We start from the raw sequence: 27,987 nt of genomic DNA, 5'->3' as shown, positions 1-27,987 counted from the left end.
CCTGCCGAGCATTAAATTCAATCCAGTGGAAACCACTTCTGCTGTAATTTGACAGTTCTTTTTAGACCTGTGGGCAACATTTTTTAAATATTGTAAGTTGAATTATTAATTTTCTCTAACCTTAAAGAAGTTATCCTAAAACACTACAAGGTTATCCCTTGTGGAAAAAAAAGTCCACATCTGAAGACCTGAACACTCTCATGATGACCATCAGAAACTGAGCGGAAACCCTTTGCAGAGATATGTTACAGACAGAAAATATGGAAGCACAAGTGGGAGACTTTGCACTTTTTTTCTGAGTTGCATTAAACGTGGTGAGAGAGCCATGAAAAGGAGAAACACAAAAAAGGAAGACATCAGCAACAATGTTTCATAGCAAGCAAGCAACAGAGGGTGGGCAGGCGGGCGGGCGGGTGGACGCATGGGTGGGCGAGACAGCGAACCGGAGGAAAAGGAAGATGGGGAGGGAGGGCGACAGTGCGGGAGATGGGGGCGGGGCTTGTGTGCAACCGCAGCCATTCAGAGAGCGGCTTGGTGCCCTGCAGGCTGAATCTTACCCTGGCAACACAATAGAGAAGGGCAGAAGGGGAAACGGGGGACAGGTGAACAGATGGCTGACTGACTGAGACTCAAGCTGATCAGTGCATGAGGGAGTGTGCTTGCATGTGTGTGAGCCAGAAGATACGCATGTACTGTAATGTAGCACACAAACACACATACTGCTAACTGTGAGAAAGAGTGGGAAGAAAAACACAGAAACTGAGAAAGGGAAAGTTGCCCATGTTTGCACTGTAATTTTCACAAAATATCAGTTGAGTTTGCAATAAACTAGGACAGACGAGCATTTCATGTTCAGGAAGAAAAAAAATCTACTGTGTGAGCAAGTAACACGACATAATGGGACATAATGGGAGGGAAACACACTATGAATCTGGGTGCCTGCATAAGTGCATGACAACCAATTAATTTTAAATTTGTTATAAATATTCAGGATTTTACACAAATTTAAATCATGATTAAGCATGGACATTACAATAGTAGTGCTACCATGTATTTACAGAATATTTGTCCAAATTGAATGATTTCTCTCACACTTTTATCTTATCCTTCCACAATTTCTCACAGTAATCACTTTTTCCTGTCATAATTTATCCCAAAATACAATTTCCACCAATAAAACACAATCTTAGCTGTGAATTGCAGAACTCAGGTTCAGGACTCTTTGCTCACACACACTGATGGCCACTAAAAGACTTTAACTCTTCTCATTTATATACTTTGTAACTAATTTGCCTGTATGGCAAAGGTCATTGTCCATTTGGAAGACATATTTATGCCCAGGATCCTAATTCCTGGCTGATGGCTTGAAATGTTGCTTTGATTTTATTTTTTCACATCACGTTCTTTCATCAGGAGGCCATCTGTTTTCTGAAGTTCACCAGTCCCGCCTGCGGCAAAACACCCACACTACCTAATGTTGCCAGCTCTGTACTGCACAATTAAGAGGTTGTTCTCAGGCTTTTTCACTACAATGTAATAATAGTTATAGTATGACCAAACATGTCAACTTTGGTTTCATTACACCTTAGAACATGTCTTCAAAAAATGCATCTGAAAGCTGAAAGTTACTGGCTTCTTCTTTACTGAATGGTCAGAATATGTTGGTGTCTGAGACCAGGGGCCCCTCTTCTTCCTGAATGGTACAATGACTAGATATTCCTATAGATTTTGAATAGAGAAAAGTGGAATCTACTGGTGATTGGAAATTGTACCCAGGGATGAACCAGACTTGTGGAGGTCCACAACTCTTTTCCTAATATCTTGGCTGATTTCTTTAGATTTTTCCGTTACATCACACAAGCAAGTCATGTTTTAGAGATATTGCCTTAAAACACATCCACTGGTGTACCTTGAATAACTGTTGTCATAAATCAGAAGCCATGACATCATATAAATGTTCATCTTAATGAAGGCTGTAATAAACTGACATCAATAAATACCAAAAAATCTAAAAATAGGATTAAGTGCAGTCAGTGTGAGCAGTTTAAATCACACTTTTTATGTGACTGGTGTCTAAAATCATATTACAAATTGGTATGTTTTCCAAGAGCACTGTTGCTGTTTGTGGAGCTATGTTTGTTCTGACATGCAGTTACTGCATTTAGAGCTATCTAAAAAAGAAGGAATACATGGTTATTTTCTTCTTCTTCTTTTATTGTTATCACAATAGTACTACAGAATATCACGATAAAAACCTCTAACTTGTTGGTCATCACAAGAAAGTAATATAGAAATGTCATGACAAATTGTCTTTCTGCACTTTGACCCTGTGCAAAAATTCCTAATATACCAAAGGGAAGATTAAACATTTTATAAGAAATATTTTTAGTCAATATGTTGGTTCTCTTAGGCTGTTTTAAACATAACAATTTCTGTTAATCTATTATTAAACAGAAAAGCGATCTAGTACCACCTCTACTGTAGCATTGAAATGTCTTGATTCATTGTTTCTCTTATTGAATTGCTTTCTTTAACTTATTTTGTAAAGTTAAGACTGAAACTTTTTGGAGATCAGTGTTGCTTGGTCAGCATTAGAAACACCAAGTATCCGCCAACATGGCTAATATTATTCCTTCTAGTTTTGTGAACATTATTTGCCTCTTTGTATTGCCACAGTCAAAGCGGCTGGTCCACACCTCGATCATGTCCCCCGCACCATCTCCATCACATGTCCTTATCGACATTTCAGAAGCTGTTCCATTTACTGTATTCTTTCAATGGCTTATTTGTTCCCCCGATTTCTAGGTCAGATCACACACACTCACACACATCTGTGCAGAAACCACCACTGAGTATGCTTTTAACAAGCTACGGACAACAAAGCCTGCTCTCTAAATTTGCATTAAGCAGTAGATGAGAGCGCTCACTCGTGCTGCTGAGACTCAACAGCTGACTCAGGAGACTGTCTCTATGTTGGAACAAATCTTTCTAATAACCTGTTTCAGTGGGTAGATAAAACGGAGCCTTGACACTGTGATAATAATAATGGCTTTGAGTTTTAATGAGACTCGTATCAAAGAGCACCATTGTTATTAACACCGAAAGTCTCCTTACCCTTACATCCAAATGGCATCATTACCCTCTTGCCCCTACCTGTTTTGAGAGTTTTAAGGCTAATTCATCCAAAATGAAACAAATCTTTACTGCCGGAGGGGTTTCAGTCTGCAGCTCTTAAAGGCACAAGTTTCTCGCAGCTCTGCTTTTGAGGCAGAATTTCGTGCGGTTGAGTCATTCTCGTTTAGCGTTGATTGTGCATGTCGAACATATGCTGTTATTTTAATCAGATGCCACTTGACGTCAGCCACACTTGACATGCAGCGGTTTTTAAACTGAAAAATAAATTGTTTTAATGAAATGTTAAAATGGTTTGTTTTTACTAGTCATTATTTGATCAATGTATAATTTGCAATTGAGTCTCTAAGGACAATTTGGTGGTTTCACGTTTTTTTTTACTTTTCTCTAAAAATGATTAAAAACATTTCTTCCCCTCTTGCTCCTATTCTCACTATACATATTAACAATTATTTGTCCCAAACAACCTCAAGCCCTGTCATAAGATTTTTTTTAACTTTTATAAAATAGGTTCCTTAATACTTATTTAGAGACCTTTTTTTTAATAGGCAGTTATATTCCGGTGAAGGTTGTTTTTAACAGATACGTAGAACTGGATGGTAGAATAACCTGAACTTTGATTCAGCTTTAAGCTTCTCCTAACTACTAAGGTTTGCTTTGTTCGTTCTCAAGGTCAAAAAAATTGAAGGTAGAACACTCATAAGTGATTTTCAATACTGGTGAACTGTGTTTAATGTATTCCAAAAAGCTTACAGGTAATTTTTGTGTAAACCAAGCCTAATTTTTACAACATCTGTTTTTTAAATACCATAGTTCCTCTTTTAGGCAGATACTTATCCCACACTGGGAACAGCTGTCATAAACAGACCACCTGATCACCAAAATCCAAACTTTGAAGAAGATTTATTAAAAAGTTCTTTGCTTTAATTTTGTTACTGAATATAACAATTTTCCAGCTGCGTTGCATCTAAGAGACGTTGACATAATGATCCATGTAACAAGTCATGTTACAAATATAGTTTTTAGAGTTGGAAAGTATGTGAGGGATTTGCATAAACTCATTTGCTCTGTTTTGCACCATATAATTTCAACCAACTGAAGAAAAAACATGTCTGAGTTTTTTTCACCTACCGTTATTAGTTTTTTCATGGAGGACACAGATGTGCAGAAAAGCACAATGAAGAAGTATATAACAGAAGAGATTTTCTCTTTGTACAAACAGAAATATCGAAAGAAGAAGTTATTAGATCAACACTATTTTTAGTTTATTTGACAAAACCTAAAATAAAACAACCCGGAATCTAATAAAATGGAATCTTGTAGACCTCAAACATTTTGCGATTCTGAGATTTTTGTTCCTCATTTTATGCCTTTTTTAACACACCCCTGCGTCCTGACTATGAACTGGTTTGTCTGTGGTGGTGGATTTATTTATCCAACTTCTTCAGGAAATTATTGAAATATAGAAATGACTGCTGAGTCTTCTAATCCCAATATCATGATAGGATTTTCACATAGCTTGGAACTTGACACCGAACTTTCCCAAAGAGTAAATCTTTTTTTCTTGACTTTTCTTGACTTGAGAACATCTCTGAAATCTTTAGTTTTACTCATTGATAGTGATAGGATATTGTTTTTACCATTTTCCAGATTTTGTATTTTTTTTTGTTTCGTATCACCATTGTAGGCTGCTCTTATTGTACAACACTTTTACTGGGACCACAGTAGATGTTCTCTGTCCAGTTAACAATCCAGTTTGTTGTGAGGATTTATCTGCTTGGCTCTCTGGTCAAGGGTCCACCAAGTAAAGCTACTTAACAGCAAATCTTGTTTAGCAGAATCCTCTCAAAATAAGAGCCTCACTATCTGGTGCTCTCCTCTCCCCTCCTCCTCTTTTCCTGCCAACTACCTGCCATGCTAGCTGAGATGCTAACAGCACCTTACAGCTTTAACTGGCTTACCCATTCCATTATTGCAAAATGTCAATAAGTATGAAAAACATTTTTGGGGGGGGATTTATTTCTAAAGGGCTGCACAGTGGCGCAGTTGGTAGCACTGTTGCCTTGCAGCAAGGAGGTCCTGGGTTCTATTCCCGGCCTGAGGTCTTTCTGCATGGAGTTTGCATGTTCTCCCTGTGCATGCGTGGATTCTCTCCGGGTACTCCAGCTTCTTCCCACAGTCCAAAAACATGACTCTTAGGTTAATTGGTCTCTCTAAATTCTCCCTAGATGTGAGTGTGTGTGCATTGTTGTTTGTCCCGTCTGTCTCTGTGTTGCCCTGCGACAGACTGGCGACCTGTCCAGGGTGAACCCAGCCTCTCGCCCGGCACGTTAGCTGGAGATAGGCACCAGCACCCCTCCCGACCCCATTAGGGACAAGGGTATTAGAAAATGGATGGATGGATGGATTTATTTCTATAACATTTGTTTAAAATTTATCTCATTAATTTTTTTACCATTGTGCTTCCTTTCCTTCCTCTCATGTCCTTTTTTATCTTTGTTTTCATACTTTCCCTCTTTCCTAGTTTTATTCCTATATTTCATTCGATCCTTCTTCTCTGTCTTCATTCACTTGTCCTGTCTTTCCTTGTCTTTACTTCCATTCCTTATCTCCCTTCTTTACAGTCTGTGTTTTTCAAGACTTTTATATTTAATGTTTGCCAATTTGTACAAAACCTGTCAGGAGTTCAAATAAAGTTTTTTTTATATTTTGTGCATCAAAACAATCTTAAACAACTGAGAACTCAGGCAATTAGACTTTGGAAAAGTGTGGAATTTTAAATGAGAACACGTTGGAACTCTTCATGACTTAATACCTGTTTACTAGCCCATGCCTTCTCCTGATTTGGAGAGCATGTTTGAAAACAAGCAATTTTCCAATGTGCCTACCACATTATGTTCACATTGCTAAGGATGGGTGATTAATTTTGATGTCTTTGATTTCAAAGCCATCATAGTTTACAAGTGGAATCTTTAATTTCCTCACCTTTTTAAGCCAAGACCTCCACGGAGGACTGCCAGGGTGAGCGAGGGCAGTTTGGCTGGTAATAACTTGCTTTCACGTGGGAGGCTGATGTTACAAATGTTGACCTGAGAAATCAATTAAGGGTTATCAGAGGTCACTTTTTTTCCACTCGTAGAAAATGCCTCCAGAAATATCTGTTTGATGTCATCATTTGGGTCAAATTGTTCATCTAACCTTAACGGCTTCCTTTTTAATTCAATGAACAGTGTAGGAGTCCGCACATATGGTGCAGTCAAGATGTTCTTTTGTGTTTGATCACTGAAAATGGCCTGAAAAGTGGTGTTGGAAAGTAAAAAGCGGTGATGAGAAATGTGCATGATAATGAAATGTAAATGTGCCTCCTCCTTCTCCACCTCTACCCTTTTCTGACCGCTTCAGACGTTGCGAAAGAAAGGCTTTAATGGCTGCAACAGCCCCGAGCCCGACGGCGACGACTCCATCGACCAAAGTCCGCTAAACGATCGCAAGACCGAAGACCTGGACAGCCTCTTCAAACGCTATGGCGTGAGTACCGTCACACCTTTGTCACCTTTTCTAACCTACTCTTTCTGTTCTCCTTCTCTTTCTCTATCTGCCATCTCCTCTGTCTCTATTTTTCTCTCTCTCTGTCTTTGTGGCCTCTACTTCTGTTGTACGGGGAACGAAGGCTCTGAACAAGAAAGAGCACCGGGACTCTGAGAGCCCAGACCCCGAGGAGCCCTTCTCCCTCACCCCCCGCACTGAGGAGAAATACAAAAAAATTGACGAGGAGTTTGATAAAATGATGCAGAACTATAGGCTGTCAGTGAGTACCTCTCACCATTCTGTGCAACCCAGCCCCCCCCCTCATGTTGCTGCTGCTGCTGACCGGAAATAAAGTCTCCGGGTGCTAAAGGCGGTCTGAATACTCACAGAGCACTTGCCTTTCCTATTTCCCCTCAACTCCTTTTACCCTCTCCACCTCACTTCTTACCAACAATCACCTCTCTCCACCCCTATAAAAACGCCCTTAAGCCATTATCCATCATGGTATTGTTATAAAACAAACCCAAGGCAGAGAGGTCAAATCTAACCAACAACTGTTGTTTTTAGCTGAGAAGTCTTCATTTAAATATTTCTTTCTTTAGGTTCAAGCTTTTTTAGTCTCTACTAATATTACTTTTACAGGGTGTCTGTGATCCCTAAAAAACGTTTTTGGAATACAATTTTTTGCAGGCCCTAAATTCATAATCACAGATCTTAAATTTTGTCGTTGCAAGATTATTTAATCTGATATATTCTATGTTGTTTTTCTTCTCTCATGGTGCATTTCTATCAGGCAAATGTTTGAGTTGCACGCTGATATCTTCATGTGGCTCGAGGCGGCTGATGCTACCAGTAACTCGATGCTACCAGTAACTCGCTGCTAATACACCCTTGCTAGCTAGCTTTATAGATAGCTACATAACTAGCTAGATAACTAGTGTTTCGGTGCCTATCATGTTTTGTCTATCTGAAACTAGATACATTCTGTGCAAAAATAATTTTAAGATTGGTTATAGAGAGTCGTATGAAAAATGCAAAGCTGCTGGGAAGAGCCACAAACGGACACCAGAAGTTTTTTTTTTGTTTCAATCAGTTTGTTTTGTCTTACATTTCATTCAAGGTGGCATTAAGAAAGTCTTAAAAGTCTTAAATTTGACTTGTTGACCCCTTGAACATACCTCGTGTTACCTCAAGACCATTTCCAATAAAAAAAATAAATGATGGTTTATATTGAAAATATAATCTTTAACAAACCAATTTTTTTCCGTGGTAATAAAATGCAGCCCATTTGTAGTGCTGTAAATGTAACAATAAGGCATAAAAAGGTCGTAAAACAAGTAATCTGAACACCAAATGCTGTAATGGGATTATTCATCTCTAGTCACCACCGTGAAGAGCGTCCTTAGAAGTATTATTGCTGTAAAACAGTTTTAATGTCTCTGCAAGTTCACTTAACTATGAGAAACTGCAACAGAGGGCGAGAAGCGTTAACTAGGTCTCTGGTTTTCATAAAAGCTGGCATAGCGACTGGAAATTGCAGGGGGAAATAATCTTTTATGGGAATAATCAACATGTTGAGAGCATGCCTTTAAGCAGTCCGATTTCTCGCCCGAAAATGGGACTCGTGTAATAATCCGCAATATTAAAGAAAGAATTGTGTGACTTCAGACACAAAGCACACACCACAGTTTAAAAAGCCAGAGAGGTTGCAGTTATTATCTGCCGGATGTTAATAGTATTAGTGAGGTCAGTTAAGACTGTGTGTAGTTCTGCTTCTCTGCCTGGATGTGCTCCTGACATTTTCCAGGTTCTGCCTCCTGACTGGCACGCCGCCAAACCCCTTTTACCGCTCCGCTCCTCTGCCAACTTCCCTGTGATTCATTTTTTTCCCCCTGTGCTCAATAATGCAATTAATGTCATTTTAATGAGGAGTATTTAATTTACAGCCCCTCTTACTGTCTGCCTGCCTGTCTGATTGGTCACTTGGGAGCAGACTCAGTCACGTTTAGGTGTTGCAGAAGAGTTGGACCAGTTTGATCCGGGTAGAAAAGTCCTCCTTAACATTCTCTGCTCCATAAATAACACAGAGTGTTAATTATACATTTATATGAGAATAACAAAGTTGCTCAAAGTAACAGTTGCTTTGCTGAATTTTTGAACAGTGGCCTTCAAAAGTATTTTACACTTTGAAAATTCTCTTACGTCAAACACATAATCCGTATGCTTTATGTTATGTGAAGACCAAGACAAAACTAATGCATTATTTGGAAGTGGAAGTAAATGTATTGGTTTGAATTTTGATTCGGCGCCCCAGAATTAGAACTTTATAGAACCAGGTTTTTTTGGTGGAATCTGCCTCCTACCTCTATATCTGGAAACGCTCATGTTTGCCTGTACTCCTTTGCAAACATAATTCCAGCTCAGCCAGGTTGGATGGAGAGCATCTGTGAAGAGCAGTTTATAAGCCTTGTCACAGATTCTTAATTTGCTTTAATTCTGGACTTTGACTGGACCATTTGTAACCATGTCCAAATAACTGTAGAACGACTGTATTTTTAGGGGTATTGTCCTGCAAGGAGGTAAACCTCCAACCCACTTAGTATACTAACCTCCAGATAGTATTTTTAGACATCCAACAAGTTTCCTTCAACTGCTCCACCCATTTTGTCATCAACTCTAGTCAGCAGGAAAAACGTATCCCCACAACATGATACTGCCACCACCATGTTGTTACCTGTAAGGATATGTTGAGGGTGATAGGCCATGTTAGTTTTATCAAAGAGTTCAATTTTGGTCTCCTCTGACCAGATTACTTTGTTCCACATGTTTGATGTGTTTCCAACATGAAGCTCCAACAACTTGGAATATTGTCTGCATCCAAACTCTACCTTAATCTACCTTAATATCCTATCTAAAAACACTTATAACTGCCTTTTTTAATAGTTCAGAGGTCAAATTTATGCATTGTAATGCAGGAGCTAACATCCACAACCTCCCTTATCTCTTTTCTTTGGAGTACAGCCAATTAGTGTGAAGGACAATGAATGGTGCTTCTTGATTGGCTGCTTTGCAAATGCCAGCCAATAGCATGTCTAGTAACATGCTATTGGCTGTTACTAGACATGCTTAGATATTTCATCTTACCAAGCTGCATTTTCTTCCAAATATTTTAGAAATGCACTGTACGAAAAAATCTGACTAGGCAAATTTTGTGAAAGTTATTTGGAGTTCCAGTACGTTCCACCAATACTGAACCACATATAGGTGGAGGTGCTCTGCATCAAAGAAAATGATATTGAATATAGATGCACAACACACTTGTTAGATTGTCTTAAGGTAAGAAATATAAATTCAAATCATCTGCACAACCTAAGGCAGTTTTTACATAATAAAAACATCATACAGTTATCAATTACACATTTCCTTTTACATCAAGAAATGTAAAAAAAAGCATCAGAGAACATTAATAGTTTTGAAAGGCACCATATAAGTTATGCATTGACAATTATGTCTCAATGTTGAGGGTAAATTAAAAAAAGTAAGAAAAGCCTGTTGAGAAGACTTTTCATTGGTTGAGCTCATCCCTGATTAGAGCACCTCTCAGTTTAATCAGTTCAATGAATTTTTGTCCTCCTGACTTTGACTCAGCCTCTCTGTGCTGCCTGAGCCGAAACGGCTCTTAAAGGCTTTTCTCTGAAGAGAGAGGCATGGCAGGAGAAGAATAGCATTCAATCTACCACCCTTAGAGATGTGCAGCTCTCCGTGAGCATTGATTGGCTTCTAGTCAAGCGTCGCCGGACTGGCCACGGCCAGCCTTTCTGCGTACCTGTTTCACCCAGCTCACCTTTTAGTGGCAGCAAACAAACTGGAGAATTCAGTCTCCCCCTCCATTCCTCCCATCTTCAACATAATCCCCTGCATGACAGCTAGGGGCCGGGATATACATGCTTAATCCCACTTGTACTAAAATGCCTCCCGAGGCGGCGAGAGAGTGGTGAGGCAGAACAGGCGGGACACTTGGCTCTAGGAGCCCGGAGCTCACGTATCTGTTCCCGTTAGTTTGGCAATGTGGTAGGCGAAATCAAAAATAAATAAATAAATAAATAAAGGGAGGCTTTTTTTGTCCGGCGGCTCTCTGATTTGAGCCTTTTTCTGGTTCTGTGATTCAGAGTTTCTAAATTGAATAAGAAATGGATTTGTTCCTTTTTACAACCGCCTCCATAGTGCCCTTGAGCAAGGAGCTGAATATCTTGACTCACTACAGGCTCTGTATGGATGCAAAGTGAAACACAATAAAACTGACACTCCTGCATATTAAATCGCATGAAATTTCATATTCAGATGTTTAACAGAACATAATTTTTTACATAAAGTAGCAGTGGTAAATCTAAGAGATTATATTTTAATTATTCAATGTAAATTTATTATTTTTTTTCTCTCTATAAAAGTCAAAATCCCCTATAAGTGATTAATTTTGAAAGAGCCAGATAAAACCTTTAAGTTTTGTAAAAGCTAGCTTAATATTAGTGAGTAAAATCAAAGCTGACCATAAAGAAAAGAACAAATGCATTCATATATATTTTCATAATAAATTCTCAAAAAGCTTTGAGGACAGAAGAGAAGCGGGAAAACTAGGCCATGAGTTTAATTCATTCTGATTTAACCTTGCATCCTGTAAACACACCCTTGTTGAGAGAACTCCTACGAGGCAGAACAGGTTAGATTTTTCTCCCTTGTTTTTGTTCATTTCTCACAGACAAGGCCTTGAGCTTTTTCGCAGGAACCTCCAGAAAATCTCCTGGTCAATTATTTACCTAGCAGGTTTATTTTTTCCTCCTCAGTTCCCATCCTTCGCCCTAAATCTGTAAGAGGATGAACGTCATTCCAGCTAACCCTCCTGTCTGCATTCGGGAGCATTGATTGTAAATGTGTTGGAGTGAGAAAAGGTGAATTAATTGGTTTGGTTTAGTTGGTTTCCATGTAATAAAGTGCCTAAAAAGTCAGAAGATAAGTTAAAATAAACATTTACAAGACGTGTGTAGAGATGTTGAAGTAATGTCATCAGTCAGATCATTCAGCATGTGGTTAAAAGGAAAGATCACCTGATGGGAATAGTTGGGATTTGATGAAAATGGGGCATTATTCACATGCATTTTAATTATTTTTAATTTTCCAAGCTCAAATCAGGCACAAAATGTTGAGCAGCAATTATTAAAGCTTCCAAATAAGTTTGAAAAACAGAAGGAATTTTATAGATAAAATAAGTTTTAATCTTTACTACTCAATTCATTTTCCATTCAGAGATGGCTCCTATTGTGCATTTTTTTCTTAACATGATCCATCTCTTACTTGATGAATAAAATAAATTCTTGAAAATCCAGCTTATTTGTGAGGTAAATAATATATTTCATTGTCTATTAAAAATAAGAGAACGTTTTAAATCAAAATGCTTTCTACTGATTCCATCATGTGCTTAAAAACAATAGAAATAAAAGAAAAACACCCCCTCGCCCACTACTCCTGAGGATAAATCACTTCCAGTCCTGCCTCTGTGTTTACTCATCTCCACCCTATTTGCATTGACCCCACCTCCCCCACCCACCCACGTCATTAATCCATCCTCACCTTCGGCTTGGCTAGTGTGCAGTGCTGCAGTGCTCTCAGCTGCTTTCTTCACTATCCCAGGTCACCACCTATGGTTCTGTTTGCACATTCCCTTTGCAGATCTCCACTTTGCAGCCTAATTGGTACATTCAAAGCTATCTATTGGGGGTTTACTGGTATATGGCAACCTTTGGGTTAGATCTGCAGCCCCAAGGCTTAGACGTAGGAAAAAGAGTGATTCTTGGTTTTACAGGCTTAAAATGTTCCAATAATGTTAGTGAAAATGACCTTTATTGGATTGTAGTTTTAGGAAGAAAAGAGTAAAAGCAATATATATTTTTTTCTATTTCAATCTATTTTTTAAAACTTGCAGACAGAACAGAGGTGGAGATCAAGGGCAGGAAGGTCCCCCTGCCCTTCTTTCCATTAAACTGGGTCTCAGGCAGTACGAGTACAGTACAGAGCAGCAGTGGCCCATATTCCAAATATAGAAGTCCTTCTTTCAGATTGAGTTGAAACCGGGTGAAATGGCTTGTGTGGCTGGACAACCTCGGGTCCTTGGCCTTGTTTTTTTTTTTCTTTTTAACACCCTGTGCAGTCTGGTTATCAGGTTTCATCAACTCAATTTACAGTGTAGAGTTTAAAAAGAGACAAGTTTCAGTAAGTTGATCATATCTCTGAAGTTTGTGCCGTTTGAGATGAGATCCAGTAAATTTGGGGTAGATTGTAAGAAGAGAGCTCCTGCAGGATCATTTCTGACCTTCTCTAGAGAAGGACACATCAACCGGGGTGGGAGGCTCATGGGGGTTGGGATTGCAGGAATTTGACACGCATGCGAGGAGATGTCACCAATAACTTGAAGCAACAACTTGCTGCTGCGACAAGAGTTTTAACTTGGCATGAGACGTGAAAGGCAACACAGCTTCTCGGCCTTTTCACCAAGTCACCTTGCATGCTACAACTCAGCAAGTGTGTGTGTCAGTGGGAGTGTGTGTGGAAAGTATTTGAAGAGTTGATTTTCAAAACCATTTACTTAAAGAGACAGTTCAGAGATTTTGACTATTTGGATCCTGGAACAAAAATTCTTGCATGAGACGCTTTTAGCTTTCCAACATAAAACCCTTAAACATGTTTAGTAGGATTTTTGATTCCCATTTTTAGATATTTTTTTTTTTATCTATATCAGAATATTTAGCAATCGCAATTAAATTTGGTCGTCTGCATTTTGAAAATAAATCTTAAGAGTCAATCTTGACTCTTAAGATAAACAAAAATATAATAATAGATAAAAGATCCCAATCTCCATGGGAATATGCTTCTCTTATTTATCTAATAGCATTAGCTAACAGAATGTTGCATTTTTGAAGATCAAATTTGACTTGAAGACAATTTTTGTAATTTACTTCATTTCAGTTTGCACAAAGCTCTTCTTGCTGTGATTGGTTGGGTGTGTTGTGTGGATGTCACCTGCAGGCTCGTTGACACTGCTGCTGATCACTAACTGATCACCACTCTGTTTCTATATGTGATGTGGGGTTAAACTTGGCCGCCTTTAAACTCCACCCTCTTCCTGTCTCTCCACCAGTCCACTGTCCCACAGCCCACCTTCCCGATGCCAGTCACCGTGCCAGTGACCAATCAGAATGCAGCGGCGGCCCTCCAGTTCAGCAACAATCCCGCTGGTGCGCTGGTCACCACCACTTCCTTCGTCACCTCCACCCTCACAGATCCCCGCCTCTTGTCACCACAGCAACAGTCTCTGCAGAGGAACACCGTGTCGCCAGGGTTACCACAACGACCAGCCAGCGCAGGTAAGAAAACATGTGGAACACAGCTGGAGTGCTTTGGTTCTTCTGTCTCCTCACAGTTCAACTGTGGTTGTATCGATCAATAGCCTGTGGCCTTTTCAGATAGGGAGACTTCCTGTTTCAATAACAGCTGTTGATTGATCAGCTTGAGGATTAGTAGCTCTTTATTTACAGTTCCTCTTCCAGGGAGACTATTTTTCTTTCTTGGAGCACTGTTTCTGAGGAATCGTCTGTAACATTAGCTTATGAGACACAGGAAGAGATTAGAAGATTGCAAAACTTCCTCTAAATGGGAAGAGAAAAAAGCAGCAAAGCTGGTTTCAACATAAGAGGACAAGATCCTCAAACTTAATGGAAATTAATGCATCAGATACCTCACTTTGTATGTCATAAATTTCTATAATTCTATCATTTTTTTCATGAAATAATTCAGCTTTTTGCTGATTCCCTAATTCATATGGATGCATATTTTTATGTTCAAGCTACACTTTCTCTCTGTCGGTTGTCATGATTTTCATATTTGTTCCCTTTAACATTTTGCCCAAAGAAATCAGTTTGCAGATCGGTCTTCCACACATGTCAAAGTCCTGATTCCTTAATGACTCTGTTAATTGAAGTGATTTGATCCACCTCAAGCAGATACCGTAGTCATGGAGATTTTGTGACTTACTGTCTTTTTCATTTAGCAGACCTTTTGTGGAGACACAGTTTATGCAGCAACCAGTGAATTTTCAGAGTAGACAGGAACCATGTCTGCGTGCAGATGTTGCGTTCAGCTGTCTGTGTATTTTTCTCTCAAACAAGAACACGCTTCTCATAACAGCATAAATCCAGAATTTCTTTGACTGACGTCGGCGCACCGCTGCATGCACGCACTTCGTCTGTGGAGGGAACCAATCCTTCAACCCCTCTGACTAAAAGGATTTGTGTCCCATTTTTGCGTCTCAGACAGGGTTACCTACCAAGCTTTGTTCCGACCAGCGTAATCTCATTGTAAGTCAGAATTAGGTGATGTAACGTGCAACAAATGCATTACAGCATCTTTCATAACATGACATTCTGTGAAGAGAGTGAGTTTCATGTAATACTCCCGGATGCCCCGCTGCACTCCCGCTCCTCCATTTCTTTACACGTCAGAAGTTGAAAAGACTCCTAAACACTTCTAAAGACTAACTGTCTTTTTACAAAATGAGAAAATAATGTTTTTATGACATCTTTGAATATTGCAAAGACAATCTCAGTTGCAGTGAAGGCATGTTTCTTCTTTTTTCCTGTTATCATGATCCCATCACTATCCATGAGCATCTGGGTCACTGAAATTATCATCAGGAGCAATGAATGACCATCCAGCTGGCTGAACGTATTTCTGACATAGAGAGCAGAAATTACCTACCCGATAACTTTGGTAGATAATTTCTGCATCCAAACTGTCCTTTGGGACTACAGTTTTACACATATTTATATTACAGTATCAAATGAAATTTTATATATATTGTGCAGCTCAAAATAATCTGCAGACTGGTATTTTCTATCATGATAGAAATAATTTTAGTCTGAAATTTAAAATTCTCTGGGAATAAAGAGCTGTTCAGAATAATCAGATTACCTGAATAATAGTAAAAATGATGTAATAGTAAACAGAACACGATGAAATACCTCTTAACGAATCTATGTAGCAGTAATGTTTTTGTTGATGTTTGTTTATTGTATTATAAAAATGTTTTAGGTGATTATGAAATTGAAAGTTGTTGAAGCAGATTTAACCAGGTGCAACGTTTTATTGAAGCCACGTTGTTGGGATGGAAATACATGAATCAAAAGTCAGTCTGAACAAATCACACAACCATATAAACTACATACATTGCAGTTGATCCTAGTAGTCAAAGAATCCATCAAGTTCAGTTTATTTAAATAGGCTAAAACATTTTCAAACTAAAGAAACTCAGCAGATTGAACTCAAGTCATTCACTTGCAGCATTCATTGATACTGGATGAGTGTCTTGCAACAGTAGACAGTGGCTTGCCTTAATTCATTCAATTTCTTCATACTGAGCATGGATGTAGTGAAAGAATGAAAGAAAACTCCCCTTTAACAGGAAGAAACCTGGAGCAGAAACAATACCTGGCACAGTATTAATGGACAGAGCAGATGCATATCATCCAGCTCTAGTTAAAATGTTATCTCTTTTGCATTTGAGTTATGATTCATAAAGGAGAATAAATCTGCCCTTGGCAAAACAATAACATAAAACTTATGAGAACTTTCTATTTTGCAATTTTGAATTTTACAAGAACATTTGATGCATTCAATATTTCAGACTGACATTTAGGTCTTTGCTTAAAACTTATTTTTTTTTTCCTGCAGGTTAAACATGTCATTGGAGTTTCAAGGCTATTTCTATAGAAATATATTGTTCTGATATCTGTTCAAGTTGGGATTAATTAGTGTCATTTTAAATGTGTTGTTCAAATAGAAAAGTCAAATTTTTGACTTTAGTTACTGTGTGATTTTAAGGGTATATGTCATGCAGTTACATTTCACACCAATTGATTGTAGTAATGAAAAGGGTCTTTTGAAGGTCTCATTGTATAAACCAATGACAGTTTTGCCACTGAAAGTGTAACATAAGTATCATTGAGAACTGATGAAACCAGCACTTTAACTAGAAATGCAGCATTGAGGCCAATTAAGGTGCTTTAGAGAGGAAACGGTCGTCGCCAGCAGAAGCACTTTTTTAATGACATACTTGATTTAATATTTTTTTGAAGTGGATGTTCATCAGTTTTTAGATTAGCGCTGTTCAGATATGCTGCTTCATATGAGATCATTTTCATGTTTTTTTTGTGGGTTTTTTTCTGTGCTAGGTGCGATGTTAGGAGGAGATTTGGGGAACTCAAACGGAGCGTGCCCGAGTCCAGTTCGTAAGTAAATCTATTCCTTTCTCAAAAATCATACACATCACTATTTCACACTGCAGCAAACACACAGCTGACCACCAGACACTATTGTTTCTTTTTGTCTTTTGAACTTTTAAAAAGATATATTTTTTAGTTGGGTCTGTGAGGAGAACAGTGCAGATCGTTTCTGTGTGGCAACAGCCTCACAGTCGCCTTCACAGGCTTTTGCACAGGCATGTAAGCACCTGTTGACTGGCGACAGCTGGGGGTCACAGCACAAGCTGCTTGTAAACAGTCCAAAGAACAGAGAGGGTTTCAGGTTATAAGACAATCCATGACTAAGAGAAAAAAGAGGAAAAGAAACCAATAAAATTCCAGCGAAGCTAGTGTAGGTTTCCTCAGCTGGCCTTCTGTTGTTCCTCTATTCACAGTTGGAAGCCTCAACATTTTTTAGTATATTCTGAAAGTGTTTAAATCACTAAACTAGTCGGGAGGCGGACACCTGCTGCAGATCAAATCCACCATGAATGTGAGATCAACATTTTATTCCTGGCGGTGGTTTTCTGTCAAACACGTCAGCCTCCTTTAGACAGCTCCGCCCAGATAAATCAAGTATTGCTAATTAGTGGAAATATTTCTGCAATTTAGATTTTTTACGAAAGCTAAAACTGCATTTGAATTGTGATTTTGTGAAATTGATCTGTCAGCTGAACATCAACATAAACTGGTTCCTTTCACATTGTTTGTACATTTAATATGTGACTTTATATTATCTCAAGCAGCCATATAAATTAGTTTTTTTCATATTTTTTTTCTACTTTTAGTTCCTTTTAGAGTACTCTTAAACACTGAGCAGTGAGTCCGGGTTTTTCCCTGTATGTAAATTTTGTGAAACTGACCATTAGAAAATAAATGGAAATGCAGAAGTGAAATATGTAATTTAAATTTTCCACCCATTAGGGAAAGACTGAGAAAGGAAAAAGTTAATTTTTTTTGAGGGAATGAAAGTATCTAAAATATTCACCAGCAGTGCTGTAAAAATGATTCGCTCCACACAGATTGTGTTTTTTTTGTTTTTTCTTTTTATTGTAAAACAAAAATATTCATTGAAAAACCAAACACCTCAAATGGTTACTTGGGAGTTAACCATATTGTTTGGAAAGCTGACTTCAATTTCTCTCAACATAACAAGGTTTGATTGCTGCCAAACCTGCAGGATATCACTTAAATAGAACCTGTCTGACAACACGAAGAAGGATCTCAAAAAGCAACATGACATAGAAATTCAAAACCAGATGACAAAGAAAGTCAATAAACATACATCAGCCCTGAAATGCATAAAGCCACTTCAAGTGGACATACTTTCAAAATATTTCCAGGTGAATATTGATGACTCAACTAGATCTCAAAACATTGCACACAACTGAATGACTGAAAAAGTGGCCTACTTAACGTCTGAAAGTCTTTCATACTCGTATAAACAGCAATTTGGTGGAATTAAAACAGACTGGTAAGAAGAGTTAGTCCGAATAAACTGGTCTAATAAATCAACTTGGAAAAAAAAAACAGTTTTAAATGAGAATGCTGCCAAATTCATAAACTACTAGCTGCGTTGGCCATGCTTGGCTCAAAGTTTCCTCTGACTGATGACTAAACTTTCTAATGTTTACTTTTTTGACACTCAGAGTTAACAATCTGCGTAACCATTTACACGTCCGCTGCTTTCCCTCTTGATTTATCTGCTCTTCTCCTCCCTCTCACTACACCTCCCCCTTTCATCCTGTCTCTCTCAGCTGTTCCCCCTCGTCTTCATTCTGGAATAGTCTCCCACCCGTCCCCGCCCCACTCCCCGCCCCCCACCATCTAGCAGTCCCTTGTCTTGGCACAAGACTCTCCTCAGAGGTGACTTTGACACTGGCCAGAGCTCTCCCCTTAAATCCCATTAGTTTGGACAGATACTGCCAGCTACATCCCACAGTAATAGATACGGGGCGAGGGTGCTCTTTTTTTCTGGATTCACTTGACAGCATTATTTCTCTCATGTTACAGTGAGCCAAAAATAAATCAATACATTCAAATTAACGTCACTTTTCTTTCCTTTGGGGTAACACTGCTTCATCAGGATGAGATGATTCATGATGGCGGCAAAACGTGGTTTTATCAAACATTTTCAGATAAACTAATTTTCTTTGCACAAACAAAGTAAAGATTAGAAAAATTGCAGTGAAGCTCCAGTATTAGTACTCTGATCTTTTTTTTTAAACTGATCTTTTTCTTTTCTATGTTTTTTTGGGGGGAAAGAAAGCTTCCAATCAAAAAACAATAATACTTCTGTTGTACCAGTAGATGGTGAAAATCAGAATTCAATGATAGAATATGCTAATCATGACTCAAGCTATTGCAGGGCTAGCAATTCTGCCAAAAGAAAATTAATGAACATTTTCAACATTTATTATAAATAGAGGCAGGAACAAGAGAGGTAGGTATGAAATATCTAATAGAAAAACTACTCAGTTGTTCTTTCTGGCACAGAAAGCGAGAATTGACATTCATGTGCAAAGTGGATCTCATTGTTTTTAAAATATTTGTTTATCCAGCGTGGATGTGTGTACACTAGGAAAGTTTATTTTTTCTTTTTAAATCTTGGTTCTGTTTTTTTCCACAACTAAAACAGTCCTGGCAAATATTCAGGAAGTGCAAATGGAACAGGAAGTCTTTATTTTGCATAACTCATCTTTTTTGTGGCTAGAGCCTTAAAGAATCTGTAATCGGTATCAAATGGTCCAGCCATTATGTTTTCTATGGTTGTCAAATGATATTGTGTAAAAGAAGTCTTGAAAACACTTCTTGGTGACATATTTGAGTTAAAAGTTTCTTAAATCTCATAAAGTGTTTTGAAAATCATTTTTTGTGTGTAAAATGATCCATTTCAGTTTTTGATCTTGAACTATTTGAGATTTTGAAAATCAAATTGAAATTTCTGAAATAGCCCATAATTTGGTGACATTATGATGCAGAAGGAAACTTTGATATTGTAACAGCAAACAGCTATCAGTTTTGCTGGCTGTTGGATAGATGAATGTTTATCCATTCCTGCTTGTCCTTGCAGGGTTGCAGGAAGTTGTTGAATTGGTGAGAGTTGGGGTGCCCCCCAGTGGAGGCCCCCCAGTCCATCAGAGACACACAACCAGCCACACATACTTACACTTAAGGACAATTAGATAGACCAATTAATCAAAATGTGATGTTTTCAGACTGTTGGAGAAACCCGGAGTACCCAGAGAGAATCTTGCATGGAAAGGGAGAGGATTCAAACTCCATCCAGAAAGACTCTGGATTTGAACCCAGGACCTTGTTATTGCAAATCATCACTGCAGACTGTTCCAGCCTATCTTGAACCAAGTCCCAAAAATAGACTCAAGAATTTCATCATTTATTTGATATTTGGGGTAGATTTAACAGTCTGCTTCTGCTGCTGATGGCTGTGTTAGTCTAAATGTTCTCCCCGTGATCTCTCCAGGTTGCTATAATTATGTCATAACATTGTTGTGTATCAACATCTCAGAAGTTATCTGAGGTAACCTGATCTTCCCAAATGGCCGACCACTCTCCTTTTGCACTCATCCACTCTCCATTTTTATCGCAGTTTTCATCAACCACTTCTTGCATCGTAACTTTTTTCCTCCCCTTTTCGATTCCTTCTTTTTAGCCTTTTTGCACAATGTATTTTCGTCCTCTCTGATGTGTTTTCCTTCATTATTTATGCCTCTATGCCCTATGTCTTATTCTCACCCCTTTTAGTCTTACTTTTGCCTTTTTTTACTATTCTTAATCCCGTCTTCACCCTTCTCCTGTCATCCCTTCTTACCTCCTCTTTCTCCTGTTCTCTTGGATGTGTCGGTCTCAGCTGTTGTCCGGGGAGTAAGAGCTTAGGGAATGTCACCATTGACGTCATGCAGCATTCCACACATTCCCACGCCCGGCCTCGCGTAATAGGAGACGCGACACACATGCTCGCACACACAGAGGGTACCAACACATGTACACTCATATTCTAAGAAGAACACATGTTAGGGCTACAAGGAAATGTATCAACACGAGCAATTTAGATGAATAAAAGCCACAAACATTTTAAAGTCTTTCAGGGACTCACTCAGCAGGACGCAGCTGCACGCATAAAGACACACACAGCATAAATCAGCTCATAATGCAGCATGGACCTCCATGTATAATCAAGCAAGAAACTGCAATTATCTTCTCTTTTTTTTGACAGAGTCTGCTCTCATTTTATATAAAAGATTTAAAGTCTGATAATTTGGATTTTCTGGAGGAAAATTAAAAAAAGGAGGAGACATACAACATGGGTCATTAGTTCAGTTTAAATCAGGAATATTGCAGTAATGTGGCATGTGCTGGAACCATTGGGTACCACAGGCACCACTAGTGCCATCTGTTAGTGCAGATGCTCGTCTATATTGTCCCATCGGTCCTCAGAGTTCTGCTATAATGTCAGCATTGAAATAAAGTCAATTAAATTGCAGCAGCAAGGTTCTTAAAACTAATAAATGAAACTGCATTGAACATGTACAGTATGCAAACTGCTAACAGATTAATTATAATCAGGCTTTGGCCACATCTACATCTCATCCACATGTACTGTTATGGGATCCGGAAGAAAAATCAAACAGTCAGCTTTTGCTATGAAATGACTTCATATTTGCAATGAACTTTTCTGTACAGAAAATAACCATATATTTACACTTATTTTTCCAGTACATTTCCCTTTCCATCCATCCATTGTCTGTACCCGCTTAGGGTGAGAGGCGAATGCATCACAGGGCAACACAGAGACACACAGGACAAAAAACCATGCTTACACACTCATACTTTAGGGCAGTTTAGAGGCCAGTCAACCTAATTGTCTGGATTAGGCAAGAGTACTCAGAGAGAACCCACACATGTGCATGGAGATCATGCAAACTCCGTGCAGAAAGACTCTAGCAAGGGATTTGAACCACAAAAGTGAAAAAATGGAGGACATTTATGTCATTTATGCATGGTGGCAGCAGTTCAAACTGTGCCACTATGCAACTCTTTTCTTTATCAAGCTTCAAAATCTCAAACAAGATAGAATGTATAAATGTCTTTTTGTATAAAACCTGCAAACCTAGTCTTTGAAAATAACTGGTTAGGTACCATTTGTTGTGCAACCAATTTTTCATAAAAATCTGACACATTTTAAAAACATGCCAGGCTGAATCTCAGTTGTTTTCTTTGCAGCTGTGTTCAGGCTTTTTGTGGAAGGGTGCAGAATTAAAATGAGCAAATCAAAGGCTGGGTGCCATCTTCACTTACACAGCTTCTGTTAGTCAGTATAGCCTTAATTGAGGTACAGGTGGAAATTTTCTTTACCCGTCTCTGATTTTTGTACTTGTTTTATTTTGTTGCTAAAACTTGTAAATATGAGAAATATAGCATTTTCTTAGCATTCATAGCTGTTTATGAGCAGCAATTATGGCACTTTGTGAGTAATTTTGTCTATCTTACCATCATGATAATAAAAAGGTTAATGAAAAGAAGGAATTTGCAAATGACCTTGAAAAAGCCTCTGTTGAAAGCCATCAATCTGCAAGAACTTGAGATCTTTTTCAAATTATTTAAGTCCCTTTTTTCTAAAGGGATAAAAATGGAGATCAAAATTAACCTGACTTAAATTGTGTGATTCAGAAACAAGTGTCTGCAAACCCCAACAAATAGTCAATGTTGTCTTTCGGTCAGCTAAGCTTCATGGTTATAGTAAAGCATATCAAAACTCTTAAGAACTGAACTCCAGCTGTACATAGTAATACAGTATAAACACACAAAGAAAGACACCAGTTCTACAGGCTGTTTTCTGTAAGGGAACTCTGTTTGAGCCTGGGTTCAGCTGTAAAACATATGTTTACTTCACATTCACAAAGCCACCGCTTCTCCCACAGACATGAACATAAGCCGACTGCAGATTTCAATCAGTTATTGACGTTGACATGCATGTATGTGGGGGGAACCCTGCACTGATGGGACACAGGTGAATAGTTTGCCCAGGTGGCTGCTGGGATATGCAGTCCTCATCTTACCACATTCAGTGATTCCATACGTTTGCAGAATCCTCCGTTTCTTTCTTCCAGATGCTTTTTTTCTTTGATTCCCTGCATTTTTTTGTTTAGCACATCATGTCTGCTCCAGTTTCCCACACTCCTCTCTCATTCCTTTTCTTTCTCCATCTCTCTTTTTTCCCCAATTTCTCATCATTGAAACCCACTCATCTGATTTTCCTGTATTCTCATACTTCTTTAATCATCCACATTCTGTGCATGTTTTCCATTCATGGGCCTTTTTTTTTCCTTCCTCCTCCCTCAAATGTGTAGACTTATTCTTTTTCCCAGTCTTTCTTTGTGCTTATCTTACTGTCTGTTTGCCTATCATTTAACTCCTGCTCTGTCATATCCTGCTTCACTTGTTCCCTCAGTTTCATTCTTTTCTTCCATAATGTCTCTCCCAGTCCAATCTGGTCATTTTCTCTACTATCTTACTTTTTGTTCGTTGTGTGGTGTAGGTAATTTCTCTGTTTAGTTGTTGTTCTTTTACTTTTTGTTTAACCCCATAAATTAAATAATTTGAGGCTAAAATGCTGATCCAATCTTCTGCATCCTCCATCCACCTCTAAAGTCTTTAGGAGGACAGGTTTGCATAATGTCCCATCAAAAATACATTTGGAGAAAAGCTATTGATTTTTAAACTCCACTAACTCATATGACAGGATATGTGATATATTTCAAAGCAATGCTGGCCACTTTTTTAGGTACTTCTGGTTAGTCCTGGGCTGAACTCCCTTTTGCCCTCTGAACTGCCTCAGTTCTTATGGTTTTGAAAACCATAAACTGGACTGGGACATCAAACTTGACTTATTCGCTTTTAGTAGATATATTTTGAATAATTTGATTAAATTACGATGATATCCTTAAAATGTTGCAGACATAAACAATTGATCACAAATATGTTAAACTGATACTTGAATACACTTTACTTTTATGTTAAACACCCATACTTTTTCATTATTTTATGTATTTATTTCTCTGTAACTACTTAACCACTAAAGCCTTCTTGGTTCATATCGCCACATGTTTAAGCTTCTTCCTCCTTTGCCTTCCTCTTTTCCTCATTCTTTCTCTCCTTTTGTGTCCTTCCCCTCTCACTCGCCTCCCCTCCTCCACTGCCATGCTTCCCTCTCTCTTACTTGATATCAGAGATAGCATTGGCTTGTTGTTGTTGTCAGGTTGCGTTTATGGGCTCTGTGTGTGTAAGTGAGATGAAGCAGAGTCACATGCCACTGTCGTCTGGAGCCAGTGTCATGGAGAAGTGCTATCTGCTATCACACACACACCCTCTCTCCACCTATCAGACAGGAGTACTGCATCTGTTGGCGTGTATGTGTGTGTGTCACGGTGTGGGAAAGTCCCTGCTGTCCTCTTATACACTGTGATTCAGTCTTCATTTCAATAGACTTGTCTTTTAACCTCAGAACCAAAGACAGGCTGGAGACTGCTGGAGGCTTGTTGTCATGACGCTCAGCCAACCTCTCTTCCTTCAGCCTTCACTTCCCAACATCTTATTTTACATTTAACAAGTTACTTGTGGTAGCGTTCTAAATCAGCACATAATGACATGTACCATAATAAAAACGTGTGTTTGGTGGAGAATTTTCAGAAATGTGGAAACACAGTCAAAACAAAGTAAGCAGAAAAGGCGTACAAACAGAGTTGTTTTGCTGCAGCTTCAGCATGGCATGTCAGGTATTATTTATCCTAAGAGCAATGGTTGTGTTACTGTGAAAGGGAGAGGAATGTGACAGTTGTGCCATTTCAAAGGCAGGTGTGTTCACCGGTATAATCTGCAGTTGGGCCTGTCATGTTGCTGGGATTTTTAAAAAGAAAGCAATGAGATGCTGTGCTTACAGAAATGTAAGCTGATTTATATTAATATTTCAAGTCAGATCTTATGCTTTTTTTCATGACCAGAGCCAATGCAGACACTTCAACAAGACACTCTACACATACTATAACTAATTAGATATTTATTCAGCAACAGGGAGGCAAATTATCTCAGCTGCACATTGTGCTCTGCTATAAATGCCAAACTTGTGTTAATCTGACATTTGAATAAGGTTTTTATATATCTGACCAAATGGCAAAATTCAGAGGCTGGACTTTCCAGTGTCCAGATTCTGGATACATCATCTGCTGGAAAATCTTAACTTCAAAACTAAGGAAAGGTCATGTAAAGGAAAGTGTGCTAACCTGGTAATGTGGAAAATTTTGCTTTGGAACATTGTCAGCAAACTTGTGCTGGTTTCCTGGATCTACGTATACCAGGGTTTTAAAAGTTTCAGTTTCAAAGCTGTAGTTTATCACGGGAAGTTTTCTCTGGAACATAGAGTAACACTGTGATGCCTGCCCCCCACCTGTTGCTGTGCACTGCCAATCTGCCTGCTTCTTTTCCTGTTGCAGTACACTCATTGTAACAAATCTAAGGAGTTCCAGCCATCAATATTCAGAAGTTAACACTGTTTTAACAATACACTGTCCTAAACGATCAATTTCATCTATTAGTTTTAAGGGTTTTTCTTTATTCAGATTAAAACAAAGAAAAGATCCTTATAGTCAAATTAATTCAACCAGAGAGGCAAACGTTACCAATAACTGTTCACCTCAAGACTGCCCTTGTGTGCAGTTGCCAAGCTTTCTCTGTGGAGAGAGAATGTTGTGGCTCTTAATTGTATAAATAACCAACAATTTGCCTTTTTTTATCTAGTGGACTTCTGCTCATTAGTAGGTTATTGTCAGCTGCAGACAGCAACATCTTCCCTTTCTGTTACAAGTAATTATATGTTATATGTCTACTTATGTTGTAAATATGTTTGTAAATTGTAATCCAAGTACTATGACATAGTGTCTGTTATTTTCAAGGTTAGGATGCAGTGAGGATCTTTACTGGCCTACTCTTAGCTAAAAGTAATTATATAAATTGTGGCTTTTATTAAAAATGTTTGCTTAAAACTGTATTATCTTACCAAAACCATGAAATTTAAGCATAAAATGCTCTGGATTATTCAATCATTTGCTGAATTGTAAAGGATTTTTACATTTCAAATCATTGATTTCAATCGGCACACTTTGCAATTCTAGTTCATAAATATGCAGTTAAACAATAAACTTTCATAAATGATTGTGTTTTGCTTTTTCAGAGGCAATATTTCTTTGAGGGTTTAATGACCATGAAACTGACTTGTTAGAAAAGATATTTTCTTACCATGCAAGATGGAAAGAGCCTAGAGACAATTATGTGTTTTTGTTTACACCAAGCTGAGATGAGTGGAACAAGACAGGAGAGAGAGACAAATACTGAGAGCAGAAATAAAATAGTTCTGGAGAGAGCATGGCATGATTTTGTGAAGGAGCTGTAGAAAATCAGAGAGCCACCAGAAAAAAAAAACAAAGTTTGAGCTACAGAAATGATGAGAAGCATGTGGTGCGACAAAAGGGTTCCAATGTGTTAATGAGACAGGCAAACACACCAACGACGACAGACAAGTCACACTTCACAGGTAGAGACAGACACTGAAAACATCACAGCAGACTAAAACAAAACTTCCTCCCACCCTTTCCCTTCACTAAACCTCGCTGTTATTTTCCTCTGTGTGTCTGTGTCTCTGCAGCTAATGGCTACATCAGCGCCAGGGCCTCCCCGGGCCTCCTGTCCGTATCCAATGGCAACAGCCTGGGAAAAGTAGGCCCGGCAAAGTCCCCACCTCCACCCAGCCCTCAGTTGGTCAACAGCCGGAAGCCGGACCTGAGGGTCATCACTTCACAGAGTGGAAAGAGCCTCCTGCAGCTGGTGAGGAGAAAAAGACTCAGACTGACCATTTAAATCTGAACTACTAGTTTTAATCGTTTTATGTGGAGGTTGACCAGATGTCTAGATTGGGATTCTTTATTGTGATACAAATTACTTTATTAAAGAACAGTTTGATAGATGATTGAAAACCAAAAAATATCAGTCATGTGTGAGTGAGAAGACAGTTCCTTCTCAGTACATCAAAATAATGACTTTAACTTGTATTACTCTTAACTAGAGCTGCAGCTAACAATTATTTTAGTAATTGAGTATTCTGTCGAATATTCAGAAGTTTAATTAAATAATTTGATTAAAAAATTACACATTCTGCAGAGTTTTTATTGTATCGCTTCTGCTTACAATATAAAAAATACTATAAAAATGCTATTTTTAAGAGAATAAAATAAACATTTTATTTCCCAAAATTTAATAACTTAGCATTTTTTTTAGTGTTCACTTCAGTAGTCCCAAAGGATTCATCTGCATATAAAAAATGCTTCTAAGATCAACATGTGAAAAAGTCGGGTCAATGCATCAATACAGTGTAGGGCTAATGTGTTTACTTTTTTTGATTAAGCAATTAATAATTAGACAGAATCATGTGCTCAGTAGGAGATTTTTTAACATAGTTTAAACCAGGTAATGCTAAAAATATTCCACTTAAAGGTTTCTATATAGAGAGCATACAGAAAAAAAGAGGTTCTCAACTTAAATTTAAAATACTGTACATACAGTTTTGGGCTAATTACTGCTCTGACTATTGTTCTTGCAACAAATGGCATATTTTAAAGTCAGCATATTGCAGTTAACTATTATTTGATTACTCAACTCTTCATGACTAATTCGATTAATTGTTTCAGCCCCACTCTTGACAAACTCACCAGTGATGTTTGATGCAGTCTTTCCTATGTTTTTAAAGTGTGTTTTACTGCTAAGAAAGCTGTAATGCTTATTTGCTTCTAAGAATACATCTGATTTGACTCATACAGCTATGCTGTTCAATAAAGTCATGCCTTGCTCAAGCTGTGTTCTCGCAGCTTTGTGTTGAGAATTAGAGCCAAAAAGCAGGTGCATTCTTAGTCAT

General features: G+C 38.3%; 1 protein-coding gene across 13 annotated transcripts in view; it reads left to right on the top strand.

Moving 5' to 3' along the window:
* The window catches only part of LOC102228446 (myocyte-specific enhancer factor 2D homolog), a 115,896-nt gene that overhangs the window by 65,122 nt on the left and 22,787 nt on the right, over positions 1-27,987 (top strand). For 9 of the 13 annotated variants that reach the window (XM_023330372.1, XM_023330378.1, XM_023330376.1 and 6 more), the window contains 4 exons: positions 6,803-6,940; positions 13,850-14,075; positions 16,938-16,994; positions 26,725-26,903. In XM_023330372.1, coding sequence (XP_023186140.1) covers positions 6,803-6,940; positions 13,850-14,075; positions 16,938-16,994; positions 26,725-26,903 — 600 coding nt within the window. Of the gene's footprint in view, positions 1-6,534; positions 6,661-6,802; positions 6,941-13,849; positions 14,076-16,937; positions 16,995-26,724; positions 26,904-27,987 lie in introns of all 13 variants that reach the window. The other 4 variants (XM_023330381.1, XM_023330377.1, XM_005800395.2 and 1 more) reach the window with 1 other exon arrangement.

Source organism: Xiphophorus maculatus, chromosome 3 (genome assembly GCF_002775205.1).
Source record: "Xiphophorus maculatus strain JP 163 A chromosome 3, X_maculatus-5.0-male, whole genome shotgun sequence".
NCBI classification, from domain to species: domain Eukaryota; kingdom Metazoa; phylum Chordata; class Actinopteri; order Cyprinodontiformes; family Poeciliidae; genus Xiphophorus; species Xiphophorus maculatus.
Note: the sequence above shows the minus strand (reverse complement) of the source record. Positions and strands in the feature narration are given on the sequence as shown.